The sequence below is a fragment of the Muscardinus avellanarius genome, assembly GCF_963383645.1.
Source record: "Muscardinus avellanarius genome assembly, chromosome: 2".
In the NCBI taxonomy this organism is placed as follows: Eukaryota; Metazoa; Chordata; class Mammalia; order Rodentia; family Gliridae; genus Muscardinus; species Muscardinus avellanarius.
Genome location: NC_137787.1, coordinates 175,646,567 through 175,670,313, shown reverse-complemented (window position 1 = coordinate 175,670,313; position 23,747 = coordinate 175,646,567). Strand labels below are relative to the sequence as shown.

Genomic DNA, 23,747 nt, shown 5'->3' with positions numbered 1-23,747 from the left:
TCATAGCCTATGAAAATTCAGGCCCAAAGTGATTCTTATTATACTAATTATATTGGCTATAATATTGTGTAATAGCAAATCAAAGCATTAAAGCTTTTCTTAAATTTGTATCATAATTACAGATCAATGAATTAAAATTTTCTCAGAGAAAAATAAAATATTGATCATTGTGTTATGCAGCAGTTTTTGTCATTGGGCATGAAATACCCGAGAAGAACAATTTAGAGAAGAAAATGTTTATTTGGACCAGAGTTTCAGAGGTTCATTCCATGAACAGCTGACCCCAAAGCTGAAAGTCACAATGGAGAAAAGCATTTCAGCTCATGCCAGCTGGGAAGCAGACAGGAAAGAGGAAGGACATAATGACATAATGGGAAGTCACTGAATGGGAAGAGATATTTAAAACACAGCTAAAAAGGGTTATCTTGCTGGAATGCCAGAGGGTGCTTGTGTGTGTGAGCACACACACACACACACACACACACACCTACTTATGTAAATGCACAGAAGATTAAAATAAGCAATTCAAAAAGGAGATTTGAGGAGCTGGGCATGGTGGCTCAGGCTTGTAATCCCAGCATTTGTGAGGCTGAGACCACAGGATAGGGTTCCTGGACAGCCTCAGGTACTTAGCGAGGCCCTTCGCAACTCAATGAGACCCTGTTTCAAAAGAGATAAAATGATTAAAAAACAGGGCTGGAGGTGTAGCTTGGAGGTACAATGCTCCTGAGTTCCATCCCCAGTGCCAAAAATAAGAAAGAAGATATAAAATGGTCATAAATTAAAAAAAAATAAATTTATATATAAAATTTTTTAAACATATTGCTCCATACAAAATTACCAAATAAATGTAAAACGTCTGTTTAGCTCTTTCCGCCATCTTTCCGTGTCGCCATAAGGGTGCGCATGAACGTCCTGGCTCATGCTCTCAAGAGTATCAACAATGCCTAGAAGAGCGGCAAACGCCAGGTCCTCGTTAGGCCGTGCTCCAGAGTCATCGTCCGGTTTGATGAAGCATGGCTACATTGGCCAGTTTGAAATCATCGATGACCACAGAGCTGGGAAAATTGTTGTGAACCTCACAGGCAGGTTAAACAAGTGTGGCGTGATCAGCCCCAGATTTGATGTGCAGCTCAAAGACCTAGAAAAATGGCAGAATAATCTGCTCCCGTCTCCTCAGTTTGGTTTCATTGTGCTGACAACCTCAGCTGGCATCATGGACCACGAGAAAGCAAGACGGAAACACACGGGAGGGAAAATCCTGGGCTTCTTTTTCTAGGGATGTGAAATGTGTACAATAAAAGCCTCCATGGACAAACAAACAAACACACACACACACACACACACACACAAAAAAAAAAAAAAACCCAAAACCCAAAAAGCAAAACAAAACAAAAAAAAAAACCGGGCTGGAGGCGCTGTGCCCCCAGGAGTCAAGCGCTGCTGCGACCCTGCGGGCTCGGGAGCACAGCCAAGGCCGGCTCCCCAGCGGCGGGACCGCAGTGCGGAGCGAGAACCTCCTTGAGAAGGGAACTTGAGATCTAGGTGGATTATCCATGGAGGTGTGGAGCCTTGTCACGAACCTCTAACTGCAGAACTGGGATGTGGAGCTGGAAGTGCCTCTTCTTCTGGGCTGTGCTGGTCACAGCCACACTGTGCCCTGCCAGGCCGGCCCCCACCTTGCCTGAACAAGCCCAGCCCTGGGGAGCCCCTGTGGAAGTGGAGTCCCTCTTGTCCCACCCTGTTGACCTGCTGCAGCTTCGCTGTCGGCTGTGGGACGATGCGCAGAGCATCAACTGGCTGCGGGAAGGGGTTCAGCAGGTGGAAAGCAACCGCACCCACATCACCTGGGAGGAGGTGGAGGTGCTGGACCCCGTGCCCGCTGACTCCGGCCTCTACACTTGCGTGACCGCTGAGCAGCCCCTCTGGCAGTGACACCACCTACTTCTCCGTCAATGTCTCAGATGCAGTCCTCTCTTCAGAGGACGACGATGACGATGATGACTCCTCTTCTGAGGAGGAGATGGATAACACCAAACCAAACTGTATGCCCGTAGCTCCATATTGGACGTCCCCAGAAAAGATGGAAAAGAAATTGCATGCAGTGCCAGCTGCCAAGACAGTGAAGTTCAAGTGCCCTTCCAGTGGGACACCTGACCCCACGCTGCGCTGGTTGAAGAATGGCAAAAAATTCAAACCAGACCATAGGATTGGAGGCTACAAAGTCCGTTATGCCGCCGGGACCATTATAATAGACTCCGTGGTGCCTTCAGACAAAGGCAACTACACCTGCATTGTGGAGAACGAGTATGGCAGTATTAAACACACCTACCAGCTGGATGTCGTGGAGCGGTCCCCTCACCAGCCCATTCTGCAGGCAGGGCTTCCTGCTAACAAGACGGTAGCCCTAGGCAGCAATGTGGAGTTCATGTGTAAAGTGCATAGCGACCCACAGCCCCACATCCAGTGGCTGAAGCACATCGAGGTGAACGGGAATAAGATTGGTCCGGATAACCTGCCATATGTCCAAATGTTGAAGACTGCTGGAGTTAATATAATACTACTGACAAAGAGATGGAAGTGCTTCATTTAAGAAATGTCTCCTTTGAGGACGCAGGGGAGTATACATGCTTGGTGGGTAACTCTATCGGACTCTCCCATCACTCTGCATGGTTTACCATTCTGGAAGCCCTGGAAGAGAGACCAGCAGTGATGACCTCACCCCTCTACCTGGAGATCATCATCTATTGCACAGGGGCCTTCCTCATCTCCTGCATGGTGGGCTCTGTCATTATCTATAAGGTAAAGAACGGCACCAAGAAGAGTGACTTCCACAGCCAGATGGCTGTGCACAAGCTGGCCAAGAGCATCCCTCTGCACAGACCGGTAACAATGTCAGCTGACTCCAGTGCCTCTATGAGCTGGGTCAGGCCCTCACGTCTCTCCTCCAGTGGGACTCCCATGCTAGCTGGGGTCTCTGAATATGAGCTCCCTGAAGATCCCTGCTGGGAGCTTTCCCGGGACAGACTGGTCTTAGGCAAACCCCTGGGAGAGGGCTGCTTTGGACAGGTGGTGTTGGCAGAGACCATTGGGCTGGACAAGGACAAACCTAACCATGTTACAAAGGTGGCCGTGAAGATGCTGAAGTCAGATGCAACAGAGAAGGACCTGTCAGACCTAATCTCAGAGATGGAGATGATGAAGATGATTGGAAAGCACAAGAACATCATCAACCTGCTGGGGGCCTGCACGCAGGACAGTCCTCTGTATGTCATCGTGGAGTATGAATCCCAGGGCAATCTGCGGGAGTTCCTGCAGGCCCGGATGCCTCCAGGACTCGTGTACTGCTACAACCCTAGCCACAGACTAGAGGAGCAACTCTCCTCCAAGGACCTGGTGTCCGGCGCTTATCAGGTGGCCCGAGGCATGGAGTACCTTACCTCCAAGAAGTGCATACACCAAGACCTGGCTGCCATGAATGTCCTGGTGATGGAGAACAATGTGATGAAGATTGCAGACTTTGGCCTGGCCCGAGACATTCACCACATCGACTACTATAAAAAGACCACAAACGGCTGGCTGGCTGTGAAGTGGATGGCACCTGAGGCATTGTTTGACAGGATCTACACCCACCAGAGTGACGTGTGGTCTTTCGGGGTGCTCCTGTGGGAAATCTTCACTTTGGGTGGTTCCCCATATCCTGGTATGCCTGTGGAAGAGCTTTACAAGCTGCTGAAGGAGGGTCACCACATGGAAAAGCCCGGTAACTGCACCAATGAGCTGTACATGATGATGCGGGACTGCTGGCATGCAGTGCCCTCCCAGAGGCCTACCTTCAAGCAGCTGGTGGAAGACCTGGACTGCATTGTGGCTCTTACCTCCACCCAGGAGTATCTGGACCTGTCAATGCTCCTGGACCAATACTCACCCAGCTTTCTTGACACTCTAAGTTCTATCTGCTCCTCAGGGGAGAATTCTGTCTTCTCTCATGAGCCATTGCCCAAGGAGCCTTGTCTGCCACAACACCCAACACAGCTTGCCAGCGGTGGACTCAAATGGTGCTGACCACCTTCCCTCAGCCTACCCTGAACTCTGTTACCAACTCTATCCCTCTCCATTGGTCCCATGAGACTGCCCTTCCCTGCTGGCAGGAGCCAGCCTCCTACCAAGGCCATCCTATGTGGCCTGTCTACACCCACTGAGCTCCTCTCCCTCACAGCCCACTTGTGAGAGACGGGAGCAAAGAGGCAGGTATTGCCAATGGCCTTCATCCCCTCCCAAGTGTTGGACCAAGCCTCCTCCCTGCTGAAGACCGCCTGAAGGTGAGGGAGTGGAAGACAGCAGGCCTGCCCACAGAAGCCCACTGAGCTTTCTCGTGTTGGTGTTGTCTGTTTCACCCTAAACCCCAACCTTGAATTCCCTGTGGCAGGTGTCTGGTCCTTGGGGCTGCTGCAGTGGGCATCCTGATGCTCCCAGCCTCAGTTGAAGGTGACCTCTGCTCCACCTGGATGGTGCCAGGGGTTTATTAATTAATTCCAGCACTAATTTGCTTTTCTGACCAAATACCTGGGACTAAAGGATGATGAGGTGAAAACTGGGAGCAGTGGTGTGGCCCTGGGGTACAGCCCTGACCTGGGGACTTTGTACATAGCTATGAAAGAAAACACAAAGTGTATAAATCTGAGTATATATTTACATGTCTTTTTAAAAGACATGATTTACCCAGAGATTTACCCACTGGGTAAGATGCTCCTGGTGGCTGGGAGACATCAGTTACTATATATTAAAAACAAAGAAAACAGAAGAAAAAAAAAACACATCTGTTTAAACACACCTCATTTAAATGGATTTATAAAAGCTTGAGCATTCCAAATGTTGACAAACAAGTGTGTTACTGCTATGTTTATACACTGCTTTTAGAAGTGAAAACTTTTTTTTTATCACTGAACATGAAATTAAGACAGTTAAATAACAGCTGAGAGATTTTGTTGCCAGCTGCGTGGATGGTGATTTAGTTAAGTCTTATGTATCTGACACTTAATCATAGACCCATCTCATAACAACTAGTCCAAAGATTTATCTTGGTAAGAAGAGTTTCACCCTCTTTTCAGATAATAGTGACTGAGACAAATACAAATACTGAGTGAAAGATGGGTGACCATAACAGAAATTAGGTCAACTGTAGTAACTCTGGCTGATGAGCTCGGAGATTAAGTGGGTAACTCCCTCTTATTAGAACAGCAGTGTTTGGGCTGTCTTAAACTCAGCCTGACCTGCAATCTATGACTGCTCCTTTGATGGACTTGGAGATGATAATAATAAAAAAATTCTTTTTTTTGGAATGGTTTCTGACTGTTAAAAAGAAGCTTCCATCCTCTTGAAATGATTTTCTTTACCTCAAACTCACATGGGAAACCTTAAAAGAGGCACTAGTTGATTTGGAGGTTCTTACTGTTCTTGATTGAGTTGGTGATATTAATGACAGTCACCCACTGGAGAAAGTGAACACAACATAACCTAGTTAACTTTTCTTGAAAATCAGAAGAACAAGATACTTTGGGGAATACATTGTTTTCATTCAAATGATAAACATTTAGATGTTATCTTTTTTATTATTGGTGCATTGTAGTCATACATCTTAAGGGGTATGGTAGATGGTAGGGGCATACATGTACACATCACTCATTTTGTCCTTCCTCGGTTCCCATTCCATTCCCATGTTTGTGAGTGTACATCATGTTCATTAGGAAATTTTTCTCATTCTCTCTCTCATCCCCCTCAGTTTTGTTGCCTTTTTTGCTCATCTATGGTTTCTCCTTTTCCTAGAATCAATCCTATGACCTTTTTCTCCCTAGCATCTGCAGATTAGGGAGAGCATCTGATTGTTTCTTTTACTTTTTGTGAATGACTAAGCTCACTTAGCATAATATTCTCCAGCTCCATCCATTTCCCTGCAAATGATGTCACTGTTCTTCATTATGACTGAGTAAAATTCTATTGTGTACATATCCCATAGATTTTTAATCTATTTACATGTTGATGGACATTTTGGCTAGCTTTATAGTTTGGCGATTGTGAATTGTGTGGCTATGAACATAGATACGCATGTATTGGTTTGGTAGTTTGGCTTCCATTCTTTTCATTAGATACCCAGAAGTGGTACTGTTGGATCATATGGTAGGTTCATTCTCGTTCTGAAAATCCTCCATAATGTTTTACAAAGTGGTTGCACCAATTTGCAGTCCCAACAATAATGTATTAGAGTTCCCACTTCTCCACATCCTTCCAAGCATTTGTTGTTTGTGTTTTGAAAGCCATTCTAGTTGGAGTTAGGTGAAATATTAGGATAGTTTTGATATGCACCTCTCATTGCTAATAATGTTGAACATTGTTTTCATACATTTATTGAACTTTTGAATTTCTTCTATCTTGAGAAAAACATAGATTAGTTCAGATTAAAATGTATTTCTAAAAGGTTCTCTATGTGTGTGGACTAATACCACATCAGGGAATTCAAAGCCTATAGTACTAGCCAGAAAATGATGTGCCTATAGATGCTTGGTAAATAGTTCTCAAACCCTATGCAGAGGAAACTTATCACGTGCTATCAAACATGGGTTAAAATAAAAATATTGGAGGAGATTTGGTTGAGCCATAAGTTTCTGGCACTCCACTCAATACTGCCTGTGTAGCCAAAGCACTCTTATCTTCATAAAACTAGACATCCTGCCTCCTGCTTCCTTCCTTCTTGCCTTCCTCCAAGTATGCAGTCATCTGTTGCTTTAGTCCTCATTATTACCGCTTCTTCAGTTTTCTGTGGGAGAATTAGGCCTTCTTCATTTAGCACTGCTTGATGTAAGTTAATATTCCCTGTTCAAATGAAGATTATGGGATTCAGTTTTGCCAATTCTACACTTATCTCTTGAAGTTTTACTCATGCAAAATAATATAAGAATAAATTTATATACTACTTATACTAAGGAGTATCCTGAGGACATCACAATTAAACACTGAAAATTAGATTATAACTTTAGATAATCATGTTCTTGTTCTCATTCTATGAGTCTTGAATACTCAGCTTTTCTTTGAAATCTCTAGTCTTCCCTTGAGCCTTTACATGGCCTCTAAATTTATGCAGTTTCAGTGTATTTTTCTCATAATCAAAGCATACTAATTGAAACAAAATTTTTACCATCATATTTTTCAAAGTAAATAAATTTATTTAATGCCATAAGCTAATGTAGAATGCTGTGCTAAGATCAAGTTATCTAATTATTCACAGTTACTCATTCTCTGTAATACTGCATCTTCTAAGTTATATAAATATCAATTTGGCATATGTATAAAATTTGAGCATAATGACATCCCTTACACGCATAATTTTTGTTCTTTACAATATATACATTATTGCGAAAATTAAATGAAATGACTTCTTAATAAAAGTTAATTACATAAAAAGCATTAAAGTTGACCATGAAATAACAGTGTATTATAGTTATAAGCTATAAAACCAAAAGTACAGAGAATATGTACAACATATTTTTGGAAAGAGCCCTAGTTTTTACTGATAGCTCACTTATCTACTAACCATAATATTAGACATTGAAATTAGTCTGAGTTTCAGATTTATCAATTAGGAAAATGTGTAATCATAGCATTCGTTTTGTAGAATTATCAAAGATATGTTAGGAAAATTAAATTATGTATTTTTATAACTTCATTGCTGCATTGGAGTCTCACATCATAATGAAGTTCAGAGAATGAATATATCATTTGGTTAACTTTCTCCAGGCTCCCTCTCTACTCCTTCTCTTTCCTCATACATGATTTTGAGGTAGGCATTAGTAATTTCACATATGTACATAATATCAATGTGTTTCCTATTTTAATATTTAGGAATATTGTGAATACATCATTAATTATAATTCTTTTTCTGACATATATAGTCTAAGGCTTTGCCTATTCATGTCATATGCTGTGATTGATATCAACTTTATTCTTTTAAAATAAAACTAAAAAGAAAATACTGAACGACTATAGTTGTCTCATAGTTTAATTATTATGTATTACTATTAATATTTGATGATGACTAGAGATTTTCTCAATGTTATTCACCTTTTTCATACACTCTAGTACATCCAAGAAATAACTGATATGGCAAAGGAAACTGTTCTCATTTCAAACATATTATCTTACTCCAAAACAAAGGTGAATATTAATAATTATTAGAAACTTTGGGTATAAATATGGTGAAATGCTGATTATAATACCATATAATTCTATTATTAGTCACCTATTTGCTAACACAAATTCTAAATTCATAGAGACTCTTGGGAAAATGATTAAATTCTCTTTAGCATGTTTTGTTTTTAATTAATTTATTTTTGTTATTTATATATTTATATCTTTGAAAGGAAGGCATATTACTCATTAATAAACTAATTAAAGTTAATGTGGAAACTGACAGCTACCATGTATATCATCATAACTAAAGTGTTTATTTTTTCAGGAAATATACCTTTACTTTCAAATGGGTTGTATGTTACCAAGAATATATAAATATCTTTCAATTCATAACTCATATAAGTAAGCAATTTAAAAATCTAATTTTTGTTTATGTTTTTAAGAATACTTTTGAAACACATTATAAAAGAGAATTCTTCCCTAACATTCCCATACATGTGGTTATTTTTTGGTTTATTCAGCTGTATATGATTGCAGTTCTAACTAACATAATAATGCCTTATTATCTGCATTCAACAAACATCAAATAAAAGCAGAAGGATTAAGCAATTTTCCAAAGGCAAGAAAAGGGGTCAATGTCAGCAATCGGATTAGAACTAAGCATGCTTTGATTCCTAAGACTGGCTTAAGGTGATTAAGAATGCCTTTTTCAGTCTGACTTCAATAATTAGTTAGAAGTTGAGGCTTTTCATTGAAACCTTTAAAAATTTTTTTTTATTTTAAGAAATGCTAAGAACTCATAAAATGTTCAGTGAATCAAGTAAAAATTGTGCAAATTGACTTTATGTTTTTCTGTTTTAACATGTATTTGTATTCCTACTTCTTCTTATTTCTGTCATCTGTCAAAAAATCTTACGTCTATTACACATGTATAGTCTCTGTTGAATTACTTCACTTCTCTGCAAACAATTTGATTGTTTATTTAAATGCTTGCTTTAATTTTCCTTGTAATTCCATCACTTGTTCCTGTTTTATTTTCCTCAGAATATCTATGACTATTTGCAATAACTGATATATTTGTTTGTTGATTTTTTTTGCCTCCACTCATACAGTAAAGACAAAAATCAGGTTGATCAGGAATCAACCTACTTTCTCCACAATTGCATGTTTGCAGTGACTAGAAAAGTATCAGAGAGACAAATAAACTGTTAATAATTAGAACATTCAAATTCATGTATTAGATACAGAGAGACCAAAATAAAAGATTAAAAAAACAGCTCACATAAATGTAGCCTAAGTCTTATTATGAAAGATAAAAACTGATGGAAAATGCTCAAATGTTTGCAACAATCTTAAGTAATAGAAAACTAAATGCAATTTAGCATGGGAGAGGTTGTAGTTTCAGATGAATAAAGAAACCAAACGTTAAAGAATAGAAAATTTGATTGTTTATTTAATAAATTCACAGTAATAGATCTCAAATTATTGCTTTCCAAATGAATGATTGAATAGGCTTTTTTATCATCATGCAATCCCAATATACATATATTATCATCATGTTTCTTTCCTTCTCTCCTTCTCTCTCTCCCTATATCATCAAAATAAATTTTTTAATGTTACCTTTGCTCATTGATTTGGGTAGAGTTTCGAACATCTATTGCCCTATCATTCATTATGTGTTTACATATATGAATATTTTTCTCTATATGTCATGAAACTTTCACCCTCAATAAGATCGTGAACTTGTTAAAATAATAATTTGATCCCATGCCTTGAATTGTATATGGGTATGAAATAAATACCTTAAAGATGAATCATCTCATAGTTCCTTTATTTTTATTTTATTTTTAAAATATTTTTATTGGTGGATTTTATTCATACATCATAATGGGATAATAAACTTGTGTAGACATACATGCACACATTGCCTAGTTAACCCCTACCCATTCCTTGCCCTATTCCCTCCCCATCCCTTCTTCCCATGCTTGACTTAGTGGTTGACTTTGATATGTTTGTTTAAGTACATCATGTGCTTTAGAGAGTTTCCTTTCCCCTCTTCCATCCCCTCAGCTAGGTTGCCTTATTTGCTCCTCTATAGAATCTCCTTTTTCATCTAGAGTTCCTCCTATGACCCATTTCTCCTTAGCTTTCACATATTAGGGAGAGTATCTGATTGCTTAATTTTTTTGTGATTGACTAATCTCACTTAGCATAATGTGCTCCAATTTCATCCATTTCCCTGTAAATGATGTAATTGTGTTTTTTTATGGCTGAGTAAAATTTCATTGTGTACATATCCCACAGTTTTGTAATCCATTTCTCTGTTAAAGGACATCTTGGCTGGTTTCATAATTTGGATATGGTGAATTGTACAGCTATCAACATAGATACACATGCATTAGTATGGTAGTTTGGTTTCCTATCTTTACACATAGGCACAGATAAATACTTTCTCAACAAGACTCCAAAGAAACAAGAAACTAAAAGGTGAATCAATACATGGAATTGCATGAAACTGAAGAGCTTCTGTTCAGCAAAGGAAACTGTCAAGTACCTCAATCGAGAGCCAACAGAATGGGAGAAGATTTGTGCCACCTTCTCCTCTGATAGAGGACTAATATCTAGAATATACAGAGAACTCAAGAAACTCAACACTTAAAAAAACAAATAATACAATCAAGAAATGGGCAAGTGATATAAATAGACACTTCATGAAAGAAGAAATTCAAATGGCCAATAAATGCATGATAAAATTCTCAACATCATTGGCAATCAGAGAGATGCAAATAAAAACTACCTTGAGATTTCACCTAACTCCAAAAAGAATGGCCATCATTCAAAACACAAATAACAACAAATGCTGGCGAGGATGTGGAGAAGTTGAAACTCTAAAACATTGTTGGTGGGATTGCAAATTAGTGCAACCACTTTGGAAAACAGTATGGAGGATCCTCAGAAGAATGGAACAAATTTACCATTTGATGAGGCAATACTACTCTGGGCATCTACCCAAAAGTTCCTTTGTTTTAGAAGGAGAACTATTGAAAAGAGTAGCCCATACTTAGTTATTGTCTAGGTTAAGCAAATAATTATTATTCTGTTATATCTATCTAGTGCATTTAATTAAATGAGAAGTAATATGTTATAATATGAAAAAATATTAGTTATATTTTCAATCACAAATTAAATTCTTAAATAATCACATTATTCTAAAAAGCATACTATTAGGAATCAAAGATAATTTCCCTAGACTACAAAATCATGTTCCCATAAGGAAAACAACAGCTAGCCAACATGTTTCACACATAACTCTGTAACTACTAGAAATATTGATTTGTTTCTCTTTTATATTGTAGAAGATGCTACTGCAAAGTTAATAATACACAATTTAGTGAGCAATTTTGAAGTATTAAAGGGAAATGTGCATCATACAGAGCCTTCATTTTATTTTCCATCTCAAAATTTAAGTTAATGTGATGTTTTACATAGATGATCTAAAAAATGCCTTGGTTTATTATTGCCAAAAGATTGTTTAAAATACACTAGGGAGTTCTGAAATAAAATAAGTTACTTTAGCTATTACATAGTTCATTCCAAATGCTACTCATAGATTTTTTCTCATTTATTTCTAAAATATTTTTAAGTTAAGTGACTTTTCTGGACTTTTGAAAATTTGTTTGCATTTTCAATTGCACATTATATACATTTGGCATAAAGTATAATTGTTACCAAATTGAGAAATTAAATATCTCCACTTAAGAAACTGCAGGCAAAATGAAAGTTAAGTGTCATTTCAGTTCACATAAATAACTGAGGGGGTGCAAAGTAATATAAGGGGAAAATAGTGTATTATATTTTCAATACATTATTCTGAAATTTTCATATATTTTTTCTCATTAAATTTTCACAGAAAGTCTATACTTGAAATTATATTACATAAGACAGATGAGGAAATTGAGTTTTTGTTGTTAAATAACTTGTCTATGACTGATTTTTAAAATCATTAGATTCTGATTCTAAATCCTCTTTTATGTCATACTGAAACTTCCTGGCTTTATTCATGAATAGTCACACAAACACACACACACACACACACACACACACACACACACGTGTAATGGTGAGACAGAAGGATCACAGCTTCAAGGTGAGCCTTGGAAGCCGGGTGTGGTGGTGCACGCTTGTAATCCCAGCACTTGGGAGGCTGATACAGGAGTATGTCACACGTTAGAAGCCAGTCTCAGCTACTTAGTGAGGCTCTCAGCAACTTAGTGAGAACTTGTTTCCAAAAAGGTATAAAATAGGTCTGGGAGTATAGCCTGGAGGTAGAAAAGCCCCTGGGTTCCACCCCTAGTACCAACAAAATAAGTAAGTAAGTAAATAAATAAATAAATAAATAAATAAATAAATAAATAAATAAATATATAAAATAAAAAAGGAAAGGGGTGGAGATATAGTTTAGAGGTAGAACATCCTGGCTTCAATCACACAAACACACACACAAACACACACAATTACTGAGTTAATTTGCATTCAATTTGTAATAATAATTAAACTTAAGTTGTGTATGAATTTTGTATGTGGTAACAAATATCAAAATGGTGATATCTACTTTTCAAGTATTATATATAGACATATATATATATATATATATATATATATATATATATATATATATATCCATGTATAGTACAGGTACTATATATACTTTATTTGTTGCACTATCTAAATATTGTCTAGTGTGAATAATAATTATATGTACATGAGAGTGAAGATATACCTTGGAGATTCTGATTTTAATTCTTTTGGATATATAGAAGTTGCTGCTAAATCATGAGATATTTCTAATATTTTTAAAAATGTATCAGTGCATCATAATTATACAACATAGTGAGATTAAAAGTGATATATTTATATATACACACATCACTTGGTGTGTTTTTTCTCCATATCCCAACTCTTCCTCCTTCCTCTCTTCCCATACATACATATTAGTGAAATTAAAAGCATTATCTACACACATAAATAAAATCTTATTTGATGTTTTTTTCTCTAGCTTTCTTTTATATGTTTTGAAATTTAAAAACTTTTATATTGTTTATCATTAACTGTTTCATTATTTTATAATCCCAAGAACAGTATACATGATTTATAATTTCTCCACTTAGTTGTAAACATTACTAAATTTCATACCTATCCTTGCAGGTATGAAGTAATTACCTCACTGCAGCTTTTATTTGAATTTCTTTGATAACTAGTGATATCAAGCATCCTTTCTTACCCATCTTTGTGATGTCTATGACTTCTCTAAGAAAGATGAAAAGATCTTCCATGTTCTTTAATAGACAGAATATTTTCAAAATGGAAATTTCATCAAAAGTTATATACAGATTCAATGCAAACCCTATTAAAATATCAATGTTATTATTTACACATGTAGAGAAATCAATCATAAATTTCCGGAAGAAAAAAATCAGAATAGCCAAAAGCAATCCTTAGCAATAAGAACTATGGAGGAGACATTACAAGAGCTGACTTCAAATTATACTATAGAGGTATAGTAATTAGAACAACGTGATATTGGCACACAGACATAGATCAATGGACATAGATCAAGCACATAGATCAATGGAACAGAATAAACAATACAGAAAACAAATACACACATTTATTATTTAATTTTTAACGAAGTTGCCAGAAACAAAGTTGGAGAAAAGACAACCTTTTTCATGAATGATGTTTGGAAACCTGGTTATTCATTTGTAAAATAATAAATAAATAAATAAATAAATAAATAAATAAATAAATAAATAAATGGAATTAAATCCCTACTTCTCATCCTGCATAAAATCAACTCAATATAGATTAAAGAGCTAGAAAATAACCAGAGACACTGAAATTAGTAGAAGAGGCCATAGGTCCAATTCTAACATTTGGCAAGGAAGAAGCCTTCTCAATAAGACCTCTAAAGCTCAGGAAATTAAAACAAAGACATAGGAAGTAATTGGGATAGTTGTATTCACAATAAATAGACAATGTAGGAGAAGCCATTGCTGCATTTTTGGGCTAAATACTTGTACTTTAAGGGTAAAAATATTTGACCTCTATAATGACCTTGCTTAATATAGTACAAAACATTAGAAAAAAACATCATATCATATTTAAATGCACTGCTACAAAATTTTTTTTTTGGCAGTACTGGGGATGTAACCCAGGGCTTTTCTATATCCAGGCTACATTTCCCCGACCTATTTTATATTTTATTTGGAAACAGGATCTCACTAAGTTGCTGAAAGCCTCAGTAATCACCTGAGGCTGGCTTCGAACCTACACAATCCTCCTGTCTCAGCCTCCCAAGTACTGGGATTACAAGCGTGCACCACGACGCCCAGATCAGAGAAATATTTTAAAATGATATTCTTTGCACCAAAAAAAAAAAGGGAAATTTACAAGGCATTTTTTTCTTTACAAGAAAAAAGTTACAATTAAGTGCCATGATTAAACAGGTATTGAACAGTATGAATGCATGAATTCACATATGTGTATATACATATACATATCTTTCAATACATGCATCACATTATAACATATATAACATATAAATAATATGTATAACATTGATATTTCATATTATAGCAACATCTTTTTTTAAAAACATACTATTAACTAGGGTAACAACACACAGCTTGGTCAGTGGATCACAGTATTTGCAAAACACACATTTTTAAACACTAATGGCTTCAATTATTAAAGCAGAGAGTCATCAGCAAATAAACAAGATTGGTCTTATAACTATAGACTCAAATACTCTACTATGGAACTGGATTATGAAAACAAGCAGCTGTACCAACAAGATAGGCAATCAAATTGACAAAGTATGTCTCTGAATTAATGGAGTACGTGCCACTTGACAAATTTAAATAAGTGCTGAAATAGTGAAACAAGTTGATTTGGATTATCACATTCATTCAGAGTAGACACAACTTAAATGAGATAATTATGCATCCACATTGGCAAAATATCTAATTTCATCGGTAGCAGAGTATAAAAATGCTTCTATACAATGTATAAAAATCAAGCTATTTTAAATATAAGGTGTTTAGCAAATAAAATTTTATATGAAGAAATAATACAGGGGTTAGACAGAAAATTAGCTGATCCTTTAAACTTTCTAATACATTGTGATAAAATGACACAATTCTCAGTACAGATGGAAGCTAGTTCATCACTATGATCAAGTCTAGATATATGCCAGTACACTGAAAGAAATTGGCAGTTATTAACAGTAACTAAGCAAATGTTATAGGTGACCTTATTTATCATTTCATTTGATCTGCTACAGAAATGTATGTATGTTATAGTTAGTTATAAAATGTCCCCTAAGGACTTCATCTGTTAATGTTTGGAGCTGCTATAATTGGGTCATAAGAGGTGTAATCTCAGCAGTGGATAAATCTTAGGGACCCAGGGTGGCGGTGCTGGTGCTCTAGGTCAGTAAAGTGTGGGTTATGACCCAGGCCAGTAGGGTATGGCTAGAGTCAGGTTCCTGAAAATGCAGCCTTGGAAATGATAGAAATGATTCCTCCTCTTGCTTCTGGTCTCCTCAATGTGAGGAGCAGAGTCCATATTCATTCTCTCTCTCTCTCTCTCTCTCTCTCTCTCTCTCTCTCTCTCTCTCTCTCTCTCTCTCTCTCTCCACTTCTCACTTCTCACCACTGTGCCCTTAGATCTCTGGTCCCGGCCCTCACATGGATTGACCCCCAAGCCATTAAAAAAAAATCTTTCTTTAAGTCACATTGTCAGTCATTTAGATTACAGCTCTAAGAGTGTTGACTGGAACAACATGCTAAGAGTTTTAACACAATGATCATAACACAATACAACAAACTTCAAATACATTTTTTTTTAATTTTCAACAGCTACTCAACAACTTGATGTAGATTAAAGTAACAACAGTAAATAGAATGGACTTTATTCTAATGGTCTACATTTAGTATGACTAAAATCTATACAATAAATTTGTGTGTGTGTATGTGTGTGTGTGTGTGTGTGATATTTACTAGTTATTATGGGTTTATAGTTGCTTTCCATTTAGTTAGAGTAGAATAATTACTTTTAATTATTATTTTTTACCAAATTAAAGATAAAAAAATATTTTATTGAATAGATTTTTGTCTTGCAGAGTTATGCTTGTTAATTAAACAGTAAGTAAAAAGAAATGTATCATTTTTATCTTCACCATTATATAGTTCCAGAGACCCCACAATCCCTTACCTGTAATATCCATTCTCTTTGAACCCATTTTTTTGGCCACTGTGCTTTTCTTGTATCCCATAAATATTCCATAGGATGAATATTTCATACTATTACCAAATTCTAAAACACATCTGTATATAATTATACTAAAAAATGAATGTTTCCCCATTGTGAAGTTTTACCACCCATTTTAATACTCTTTGGTTAAAAATTCATTATGCATAGCTTAGATTTGAGGAGTGTGAGTTATATTTTACATCATTGAGAAAAAAATATGTACAGAAGTAATTTAGAATTGGTCAGTGCAAATTTGTTTCTTTTCCCTGAAATTGTAGCTTATTTAGTGATTAATTGCATTAGTATGAAGTTGTGAATAATAGTTCATATTAACAGTTAAAATTTAATGCTACTTAATTCTGTACCTTTTATTTTTTTCAGGTTTGGCCATTGATAGAACTTTCTGTTGGTGACTGCTTTTCTTAAACATATCCTCATTTGACAGATAGTGTGTGAGTCTTTTTTTTGTTTGCATATATTTTTATTTTCTGGTACTATAAGATGCTTTCTCTGCGAGTCCTCTAATCAGCCATTGTTTGAAGGGACTCTGATTCCTTTTACTAGATAATGGTTTGAGAAGCAAGTTCTTGGTGCTATATGATCTCATGCTATTGAAGTGTCTTTGCTTCTAGGTCCTGTCAGATCAAAGAGTAAGGAAATATATGTGTATATTTTAATAATATGTGCCTATATTTAAAAATATTTTTGTATGCATAAATATGTACCCAGATTAACATACAATCATTATGATGTCTTGAACTCTGACACATTAACACTTGGATATGTTTTTCCATTCCTCACTCACTAATTTATATATTCCTCTCCTTCCTTTTCAATAATGAGAAATACTAATTTCACCATCATATGTCTATTCACTAATTTTTTAAATTCCCTAAAACATATATAGTGGTGTCAGAATGATTAATCTGTGATCTAATTATACACAGCTAGATTTATAGCTGTATACAAAGATACTTAGTTCAGTATCTTCTCCCAAATTTTCTGAGGTTTTAAATAAAGTTAGATGTGTGTGTGTGTGTGTGTGTGTGTGTGTGTGTGTGTGTGTGTCTGGGGATGGAACCCAGGGGCATTCAACCTCCTAGCTACACTTCCTGACCTATTTTTGTTTTATTTTGAAACAGGGTCTCATTAAGTGGCAAAGGGCCTCACTAAGTAGCTAAGGCTGTCCACGAGCCTCGATCCTCCTTTCTCAACGTCCCGAATGCTGGGATTACAAGCATGCATCACCACACCCAAGAAAATAACGTTAGATTTTATTGTCATAGTTTGAATTCTATTCTAATAGCCTTAAGTATTTATATAATTTGTATGACTTATTTTGGGGCTGTGTTTTATAGTTTTATCAAAGGCATAGTGTCAAATGTATTTCATTGCCATATTAAGTAAAATGTTTTCGCCATTTAAAAGAAAACATAATAGGCCGGGTATGGTGGTGCACGCTTGTAATCCCCGCGCTTGGGAGGCAGAGACAGGAGGATCGCGCAGGTTGGAAGCCAGCCGCGCGCGCTGGCTTAGGAGACCCTGTTTCCAAATAAAAATGTAAAAATAGGTCTGGGAGCATAGCCCGGAGGTAGAAGGGCTTCCAGGAACCCCAGTACCACCAAAAAGAAAAAAAAAAAGAAAACATATCTAGCGCGCGCACACACACACACAAACACACACACACACACTAAAACATATTTACTTAAAATGCTCTTACACTCTCCTTCTATTAGCGCTGTACCAATATAAACAAGATTTTTACTTTGCCATCTCATCTCTTCTGGAAAGTGTATACTTTATTCTTATTTTCTTTCTGGTTCTCTATGTGTAAACTGTATTAAATGAAAGATAATAGAACTCAATAAAAAACAGGAAAATTTTGTGTAGCAATTATAAGAGCAATAGGTTGATAAAAGTTTCATATTTATTTTTCTTTTGTTTTTGTTTTATTTTGAGCCATTTTACCAATAATTTATAATATGTTTTATAATTTAACAAAAGCATTGATGCATAGGTTAATTTTTTAACAAATTTAATTATCAGATAGCTGATTTTATGAGAATTTACATAAGTAGCATTTTGGAATAATATAGTTGTGATTTATAAATGGAAGAAATGCAAATATATTTTATCTAAGAGGTAATATAAACTCTTGCCCCATAATGTTACCAACAAACACCAGTTTTTCTTGATTATTTAACCTCTTTGAAAAAATTACAAATTTAAATTTAATGTTTATTAAATTCAAAATATAACATTGGTGGCTTTCTTTTTTTAGTTTTATTCAGAGCAAGTTGAAAGAGTAGCATTTAAAAATCATGTTGAAGGGATTAAATGGCTTCCAGCAGTAGTAACAAACTGGCTATAAGGATAATACTCTCACTTGTCTTCTGGAGTATGATAGTATCCAATTGTGTATACATAAATTTTGTCCATCATCAAACTATTCACTTGCAGTCTTCCAATATCTATTTGACTCTGATGTCCAATGAAATTAAGATAAAAAACTAAATTTTTTAAAATATTCATTTTTTCCCATTACTCTTTTGTGATAAATTGTATGTGCTGTGCTTAATACAGTTAAACATCGTCATATAGATGACAGGCCCATCTAGCAAAGGCCACTAATGAAAGTATGTGACTTCATTCATGACTAAGATGTAATTTGCACTTTTATTTATTTTTTATAATTTTCAATTATTAGCATGAGTTTGATCATTCATCATTACTTTGCAACAATCCATTAAACACAGAAGTTAGGAAACACTGAACTCTCTGGAATTACACATTTTTCCATAGAGTTTCTGAAGGTTCCATCCAGTTGTCCAGCTGGAGCGAATTAGAATAAGACTGGAGAAGTTAGGAAACAGGAGAGAATGTTCTGAAGGTTCCAGGGGACTTTTAGCATCCGCCCTGGAATCTGGGTACACTTAATGGTTCTCCCCTGTTGCATCTCCCACTGTGTTTAAAGCTGAGATTCATGGTTGAAGACTTCTATATTCATTTTGTCACATGGTGAGTTAAGTCACAGTAGCTATGAGCAACCACGGCTTTAGTTATTTCCATGAATCATACAGGAAGCCCGGTAAGTATTTTAATGTGGTCCTCTGGGTTGGGGGCTGGAGCTCCTGGAGATCTGCGAGCCCCTCCAAGTCTGGAGAGGAAATGCCTCTCTTATGGCATATGTCTTGGGAGTGGAGTTAGGCATGGACTTTTGTCGAGATATCACCTGCCTCTAGATATTGCCTAATAGAGTCTACTCCTCCTTCTCTAGGGTTCTGCATCAGGGAGAAGGGGGAGGACCCGACTTGTCAGTTCTGAACTTTGTTTTAGTAGGCAGCCAGTTGTTTGTAATTGGCAGGCTATATGCTCCTATGTCTTGGTATTAATATCTGCCAGGTAGGACCAGGGATGTACTTGGTGTAGAGTTAATTTTGCCCAATAGTGAGGAATGATACTTTTGAGGAATCTATTCACTCATTCATACATTATGAATCCTTCCAGTGTGGCTTTTGGTATCATGGGCTACTTTTCACACTGTGCTTATTCCCCGCAATGTTCTTTTAATGTTTTGAGAGGTTTCCCCAAATTTCATTAGTGTTTTTTTTTTTTTTTTCCCTAAGTGCCAATCAGTACTCTGCTGACACGAGGAGAATCTGAAAAAGAAAGTCATCTCTCAACTTTTCCCTTTCTTCTTCTTTCTCCCATTTGATATTCTATGAACTGAATGTCTTAATCAGTTCAAGCTACTACAATATAGGCCACAAAATTGACAGCTTAAGCAACAGAAAACTGTGAAAAATTTATTTCACAGTTTTGTAAGATGGAAAGTCCCACAATCAAGGCAATGGCAGATTTGGTGTCTGTGTTAGGGTGTATTTTTCTGGCTTACTTATAGTTACTTCTAATGCTTCACAGAGCCATCTTCTTAGTTTCATCCTCTTTGCACCTGGCCATCTTCTCACTGTGTGCTCACATGGCAAAGAGCAGAATAAGAGATGAAGCAAACTCTACTCCTCTTCCAATTGCGTGTGTGTGTGTGTGTGTGTGTGTGTGTGTGTGTGTGTGTATGTGTGTGTGTGTGTGTGTTGAACCCAGGGATTGAACCCAGCAGTGTTCTACTTCCAAGCTATACCCCAGGCTTATTTTATTTTGAAACAGGGACTTATTAAGTTGTGGAGGATCTAAGTTTCTGAGACTGGCCATGAAACTTCAATTCTCCTGTCTCAGCTTAAATACTAAAATGTTCCATCTTTTTTTATATGAACACTAATTGCTTTTTGAATTTTCCACTTTAATAAACAAATTACACTTCAATAAACAAATTAATTTCCAAAGATTGATTTCCAAATACCATCACATTAAGAATTTTAGCTTTAGCATATAAATATTCAAAGGACACAAACATTAAGCCCAAAGCATATAGCCACCCTACCCCAATCCCTGAATTTTTAGTTCTATCCAACTTAAAATATCCATCAGTCTTCATTAAAGTTTTTTTTTCCTATGGTCTGCAGGATCACTTTTGTCCATATATAATTGTTTCAGGCAGGAGGTTATTTTTTCTTACTTTAACTCCAATTTGCCCAGAAACAGAAGTTCTTGTACTTTGTCCACATTGATGTACTAATATGTCATAGCCTTCTATTTACAATTCATAGGAATATCCAGGTGTTGTGGCACATGCCTATAATCCCAGTACTTGGAAGGTTGAGACAGAAGAATCATAGGTTTGAGGACAACCTTAGAAAATAACCGAGGCTGTCAGTGACTTAATAAGGCTCTCACTGAGAACTTGTTTTAAACATAAAAAAATAAAATTGGGCTCTCAATGTGGCTCAGTGGTAAAATAACCCTGAGTTCAGTCATATATAAGAAATACATATATAATAGTAATATATATGTCATATATGTATCAGGCATACATATATATGCATATATACATTCTTCTATGTTCCATATATATCGATTCCAAATATATCTATTCTATATCGGTATATGGAATAGGGCGAAAAAGGCATGCTAATACGATAGCCATAAATGAATAAAATGGTAATTCTTGAAGACCCAGAAAAACAAGGTAGCTGGGATCAAGGAATGCTTAAACAAGCTGGAAGGATGTAAGAGGTATTAAGAAAAGCTTCGCAAAGAAGTCTACCCACTCTAACAAATTCACTTGGGTTTACAATCCCAGGCAAGTTATTTAACTTATGTAAGACTCGGCGCAAGTTTAAAATTGACATGAAAATAATATTCACCTTATAGAGGTTTTGGGGGGAGATTTATATGAATTAACATGCAAAATGTCTGGCATATTGCATTTATTCAATACATCGAAGTTCCCATTTATCTGTCATAAAGATTTTTGCAGCATGTGGGAAGAAATATCATTTAAGCCATTTTTGCTGAAGGGAGAACTTAAATTGAACCTACTTTCACCCTCAAGTGTAAAGTCTCTGCAGAAAATTGCAAAAGCATATTTAGGGAGTGGATGAAAATAAGGAAAAGAAAACTGCATTTCAAGGTTTATCTTGCAGAAACTGGGAAACCCTTGCTCTCAGTATGCAAAGTTTTGATGAATGCTTGAGGGATTTGGAGCTTCATAGTGGTAGCTCAAAACTTATTTGGCTGCCTATTTCAGCTAGATAATTTCAAACTAATGTCAACATTTTCTCTCCTTAAGTGCTCTAGTGAAAGCAAAAGCAGCTAGTCACCTTCACTTTCTTTATAGTTCTCATTCCAATTATGCTACTCGGTTTGCTAACTCTTTAATTCAATAGGCAATGAATTCTAGGTAATTGAGTATTTTTTTTGCCACTCTATGTTTAAACTACTAGTTTACCAGTCAAGTTACATAGTTAAATCACAAATCTGATTTTTAAGTTCTGCTCACTTCAATTATTCTATGTAAAATTAGTGTTGTCTAAGTTTTAGTGTGTATTATATATGATACACAGTTACCAATACTTTAAGCAAAATGGTAAATATAAAATTTATGCCGGGCGTGGTGGCGCATGCTTGTAATCCCAGCATTTGGGAGGCTGAGACCTAGAACATCGCGGTTCGCGGACAGCCTCAGCTACTTAGTGAGGCCCTCTGCAACTCAGTGAGACCCGATTTAAAAATAAAGAATAAAAATAGGGCAGGGGGTGTAGCTCGGAGGTCGAATGCTCCTGGGTTCCATCCCCAGACCCGCAAAAAAAATAAATAAATAAAATAAATACAAATAAATAAATAAATAAATAAATAAAATTTACAAAGCCTGAGAAGAATAACACCAAAGTACATGGATAGAATTCCTTTGGACTGATGGTTGTTCAATAGACTAGTATGCTTACAGGAGCAGAAATGATCATACTATAAAGAGGATTTCTATAAAAGGAAAAAAGGGACTTTTAATTTTAGAAAATAACACCGAAGTGTTTTTGGAACTCAGATATGAAACCTATCTGAGAGGATGTAGAAATTTAGGGAATATGAAGACTTCATGTCCATTTGATACAAAATTTTAATTTCCCTCAATATCCTATTTAGACCAGAGGAGGCCATTGAACATAAGATTTCTCACCAGAAAGAATAATTAATTGATTTTTAAATGAAGTCTTTAGCAATTGTTGGTAATATAAGTAGCCTAATTAACTGGAAGCCAAGGGGAGAAAATTAGAGCATTACTCTGCTAGAGAAGATGAATAGAGCTTAACACAATTATCATGACATCTAGAATAGACTCAAGAATAATAAACACGGTCCTCAACTAACTTCAGAAAAAAGGACTTTCCAAGGTAGTTTCTAGAAAGTTTTTATAAGAAAATACATGTTGAAAGCAGATGATGCTGGGCATAATAAATTTAACATTATAATGAGTTGTTTAGTGAGTTGTCTTTCCTCACTAGTATAGTCATAGGATGTTTTCCAAGGCTGTTTGCCTCTATTTTCAATAACAAAAGAAAAAGAAATTTTTACTATAAATTCTCCCTCCCTCTGAAAGCAACCTCCTTCTCTTCTTTGAATAGGACATGTTCATTCATAACCACTCAGGTTTTGTCATTCCTGCTAGAGATTGGCAATGTTATATTCTTTTTCATACAGCAATAAAACCTAATGAAAGACAGGAGTGTGCTCCTGATAATGAGTAAGGGTGCTTTTATGGCATATGGAATCCACTGAAAAAACATAATAATTGGAGAAATATTCTCCACTTTCAAAATGAACACCCAACAAAAATCTATGATCACTCAAGGTGTAGC

The 23,747-nt window shown here is 36.2% G+C and overlaps 1 protein-coding gene and 1 pseudogene across 2 annotated transcripts; both read left to right on the top strand.

Moving 5' to 3' along the window:
- Window positions 1-873: 873 nt before the first annotated feature.
- Window positions 874-1,413, top strand: LOC308258948 (small ribosomal subunit protein uS8-like; annotated as a pseudogene). The gene has a single exon. The product of its transcript is annotated as a small ribosomal subunit protein uS8-like (transcript).
- A 189-nt stretch (window positions 1,414-1,602) lies between these two features.
- Window positions 1,603-4,065, top strand: LOC308258871 (fibroblast growth factor receptor 1-like; the record flags this gene model as incomplete). Its single annotated transcript, XM_080689492.1, is given in 3 exon segments — window positions 1,603-1,914; window positions 1,916-2,554; window positions 2,557-4,065. Coding segments are annotated over 3 exon segments (2,460 nt in total).
- Window positions 4,066-23,747: the final 19,682 nt, after the last annotated feature.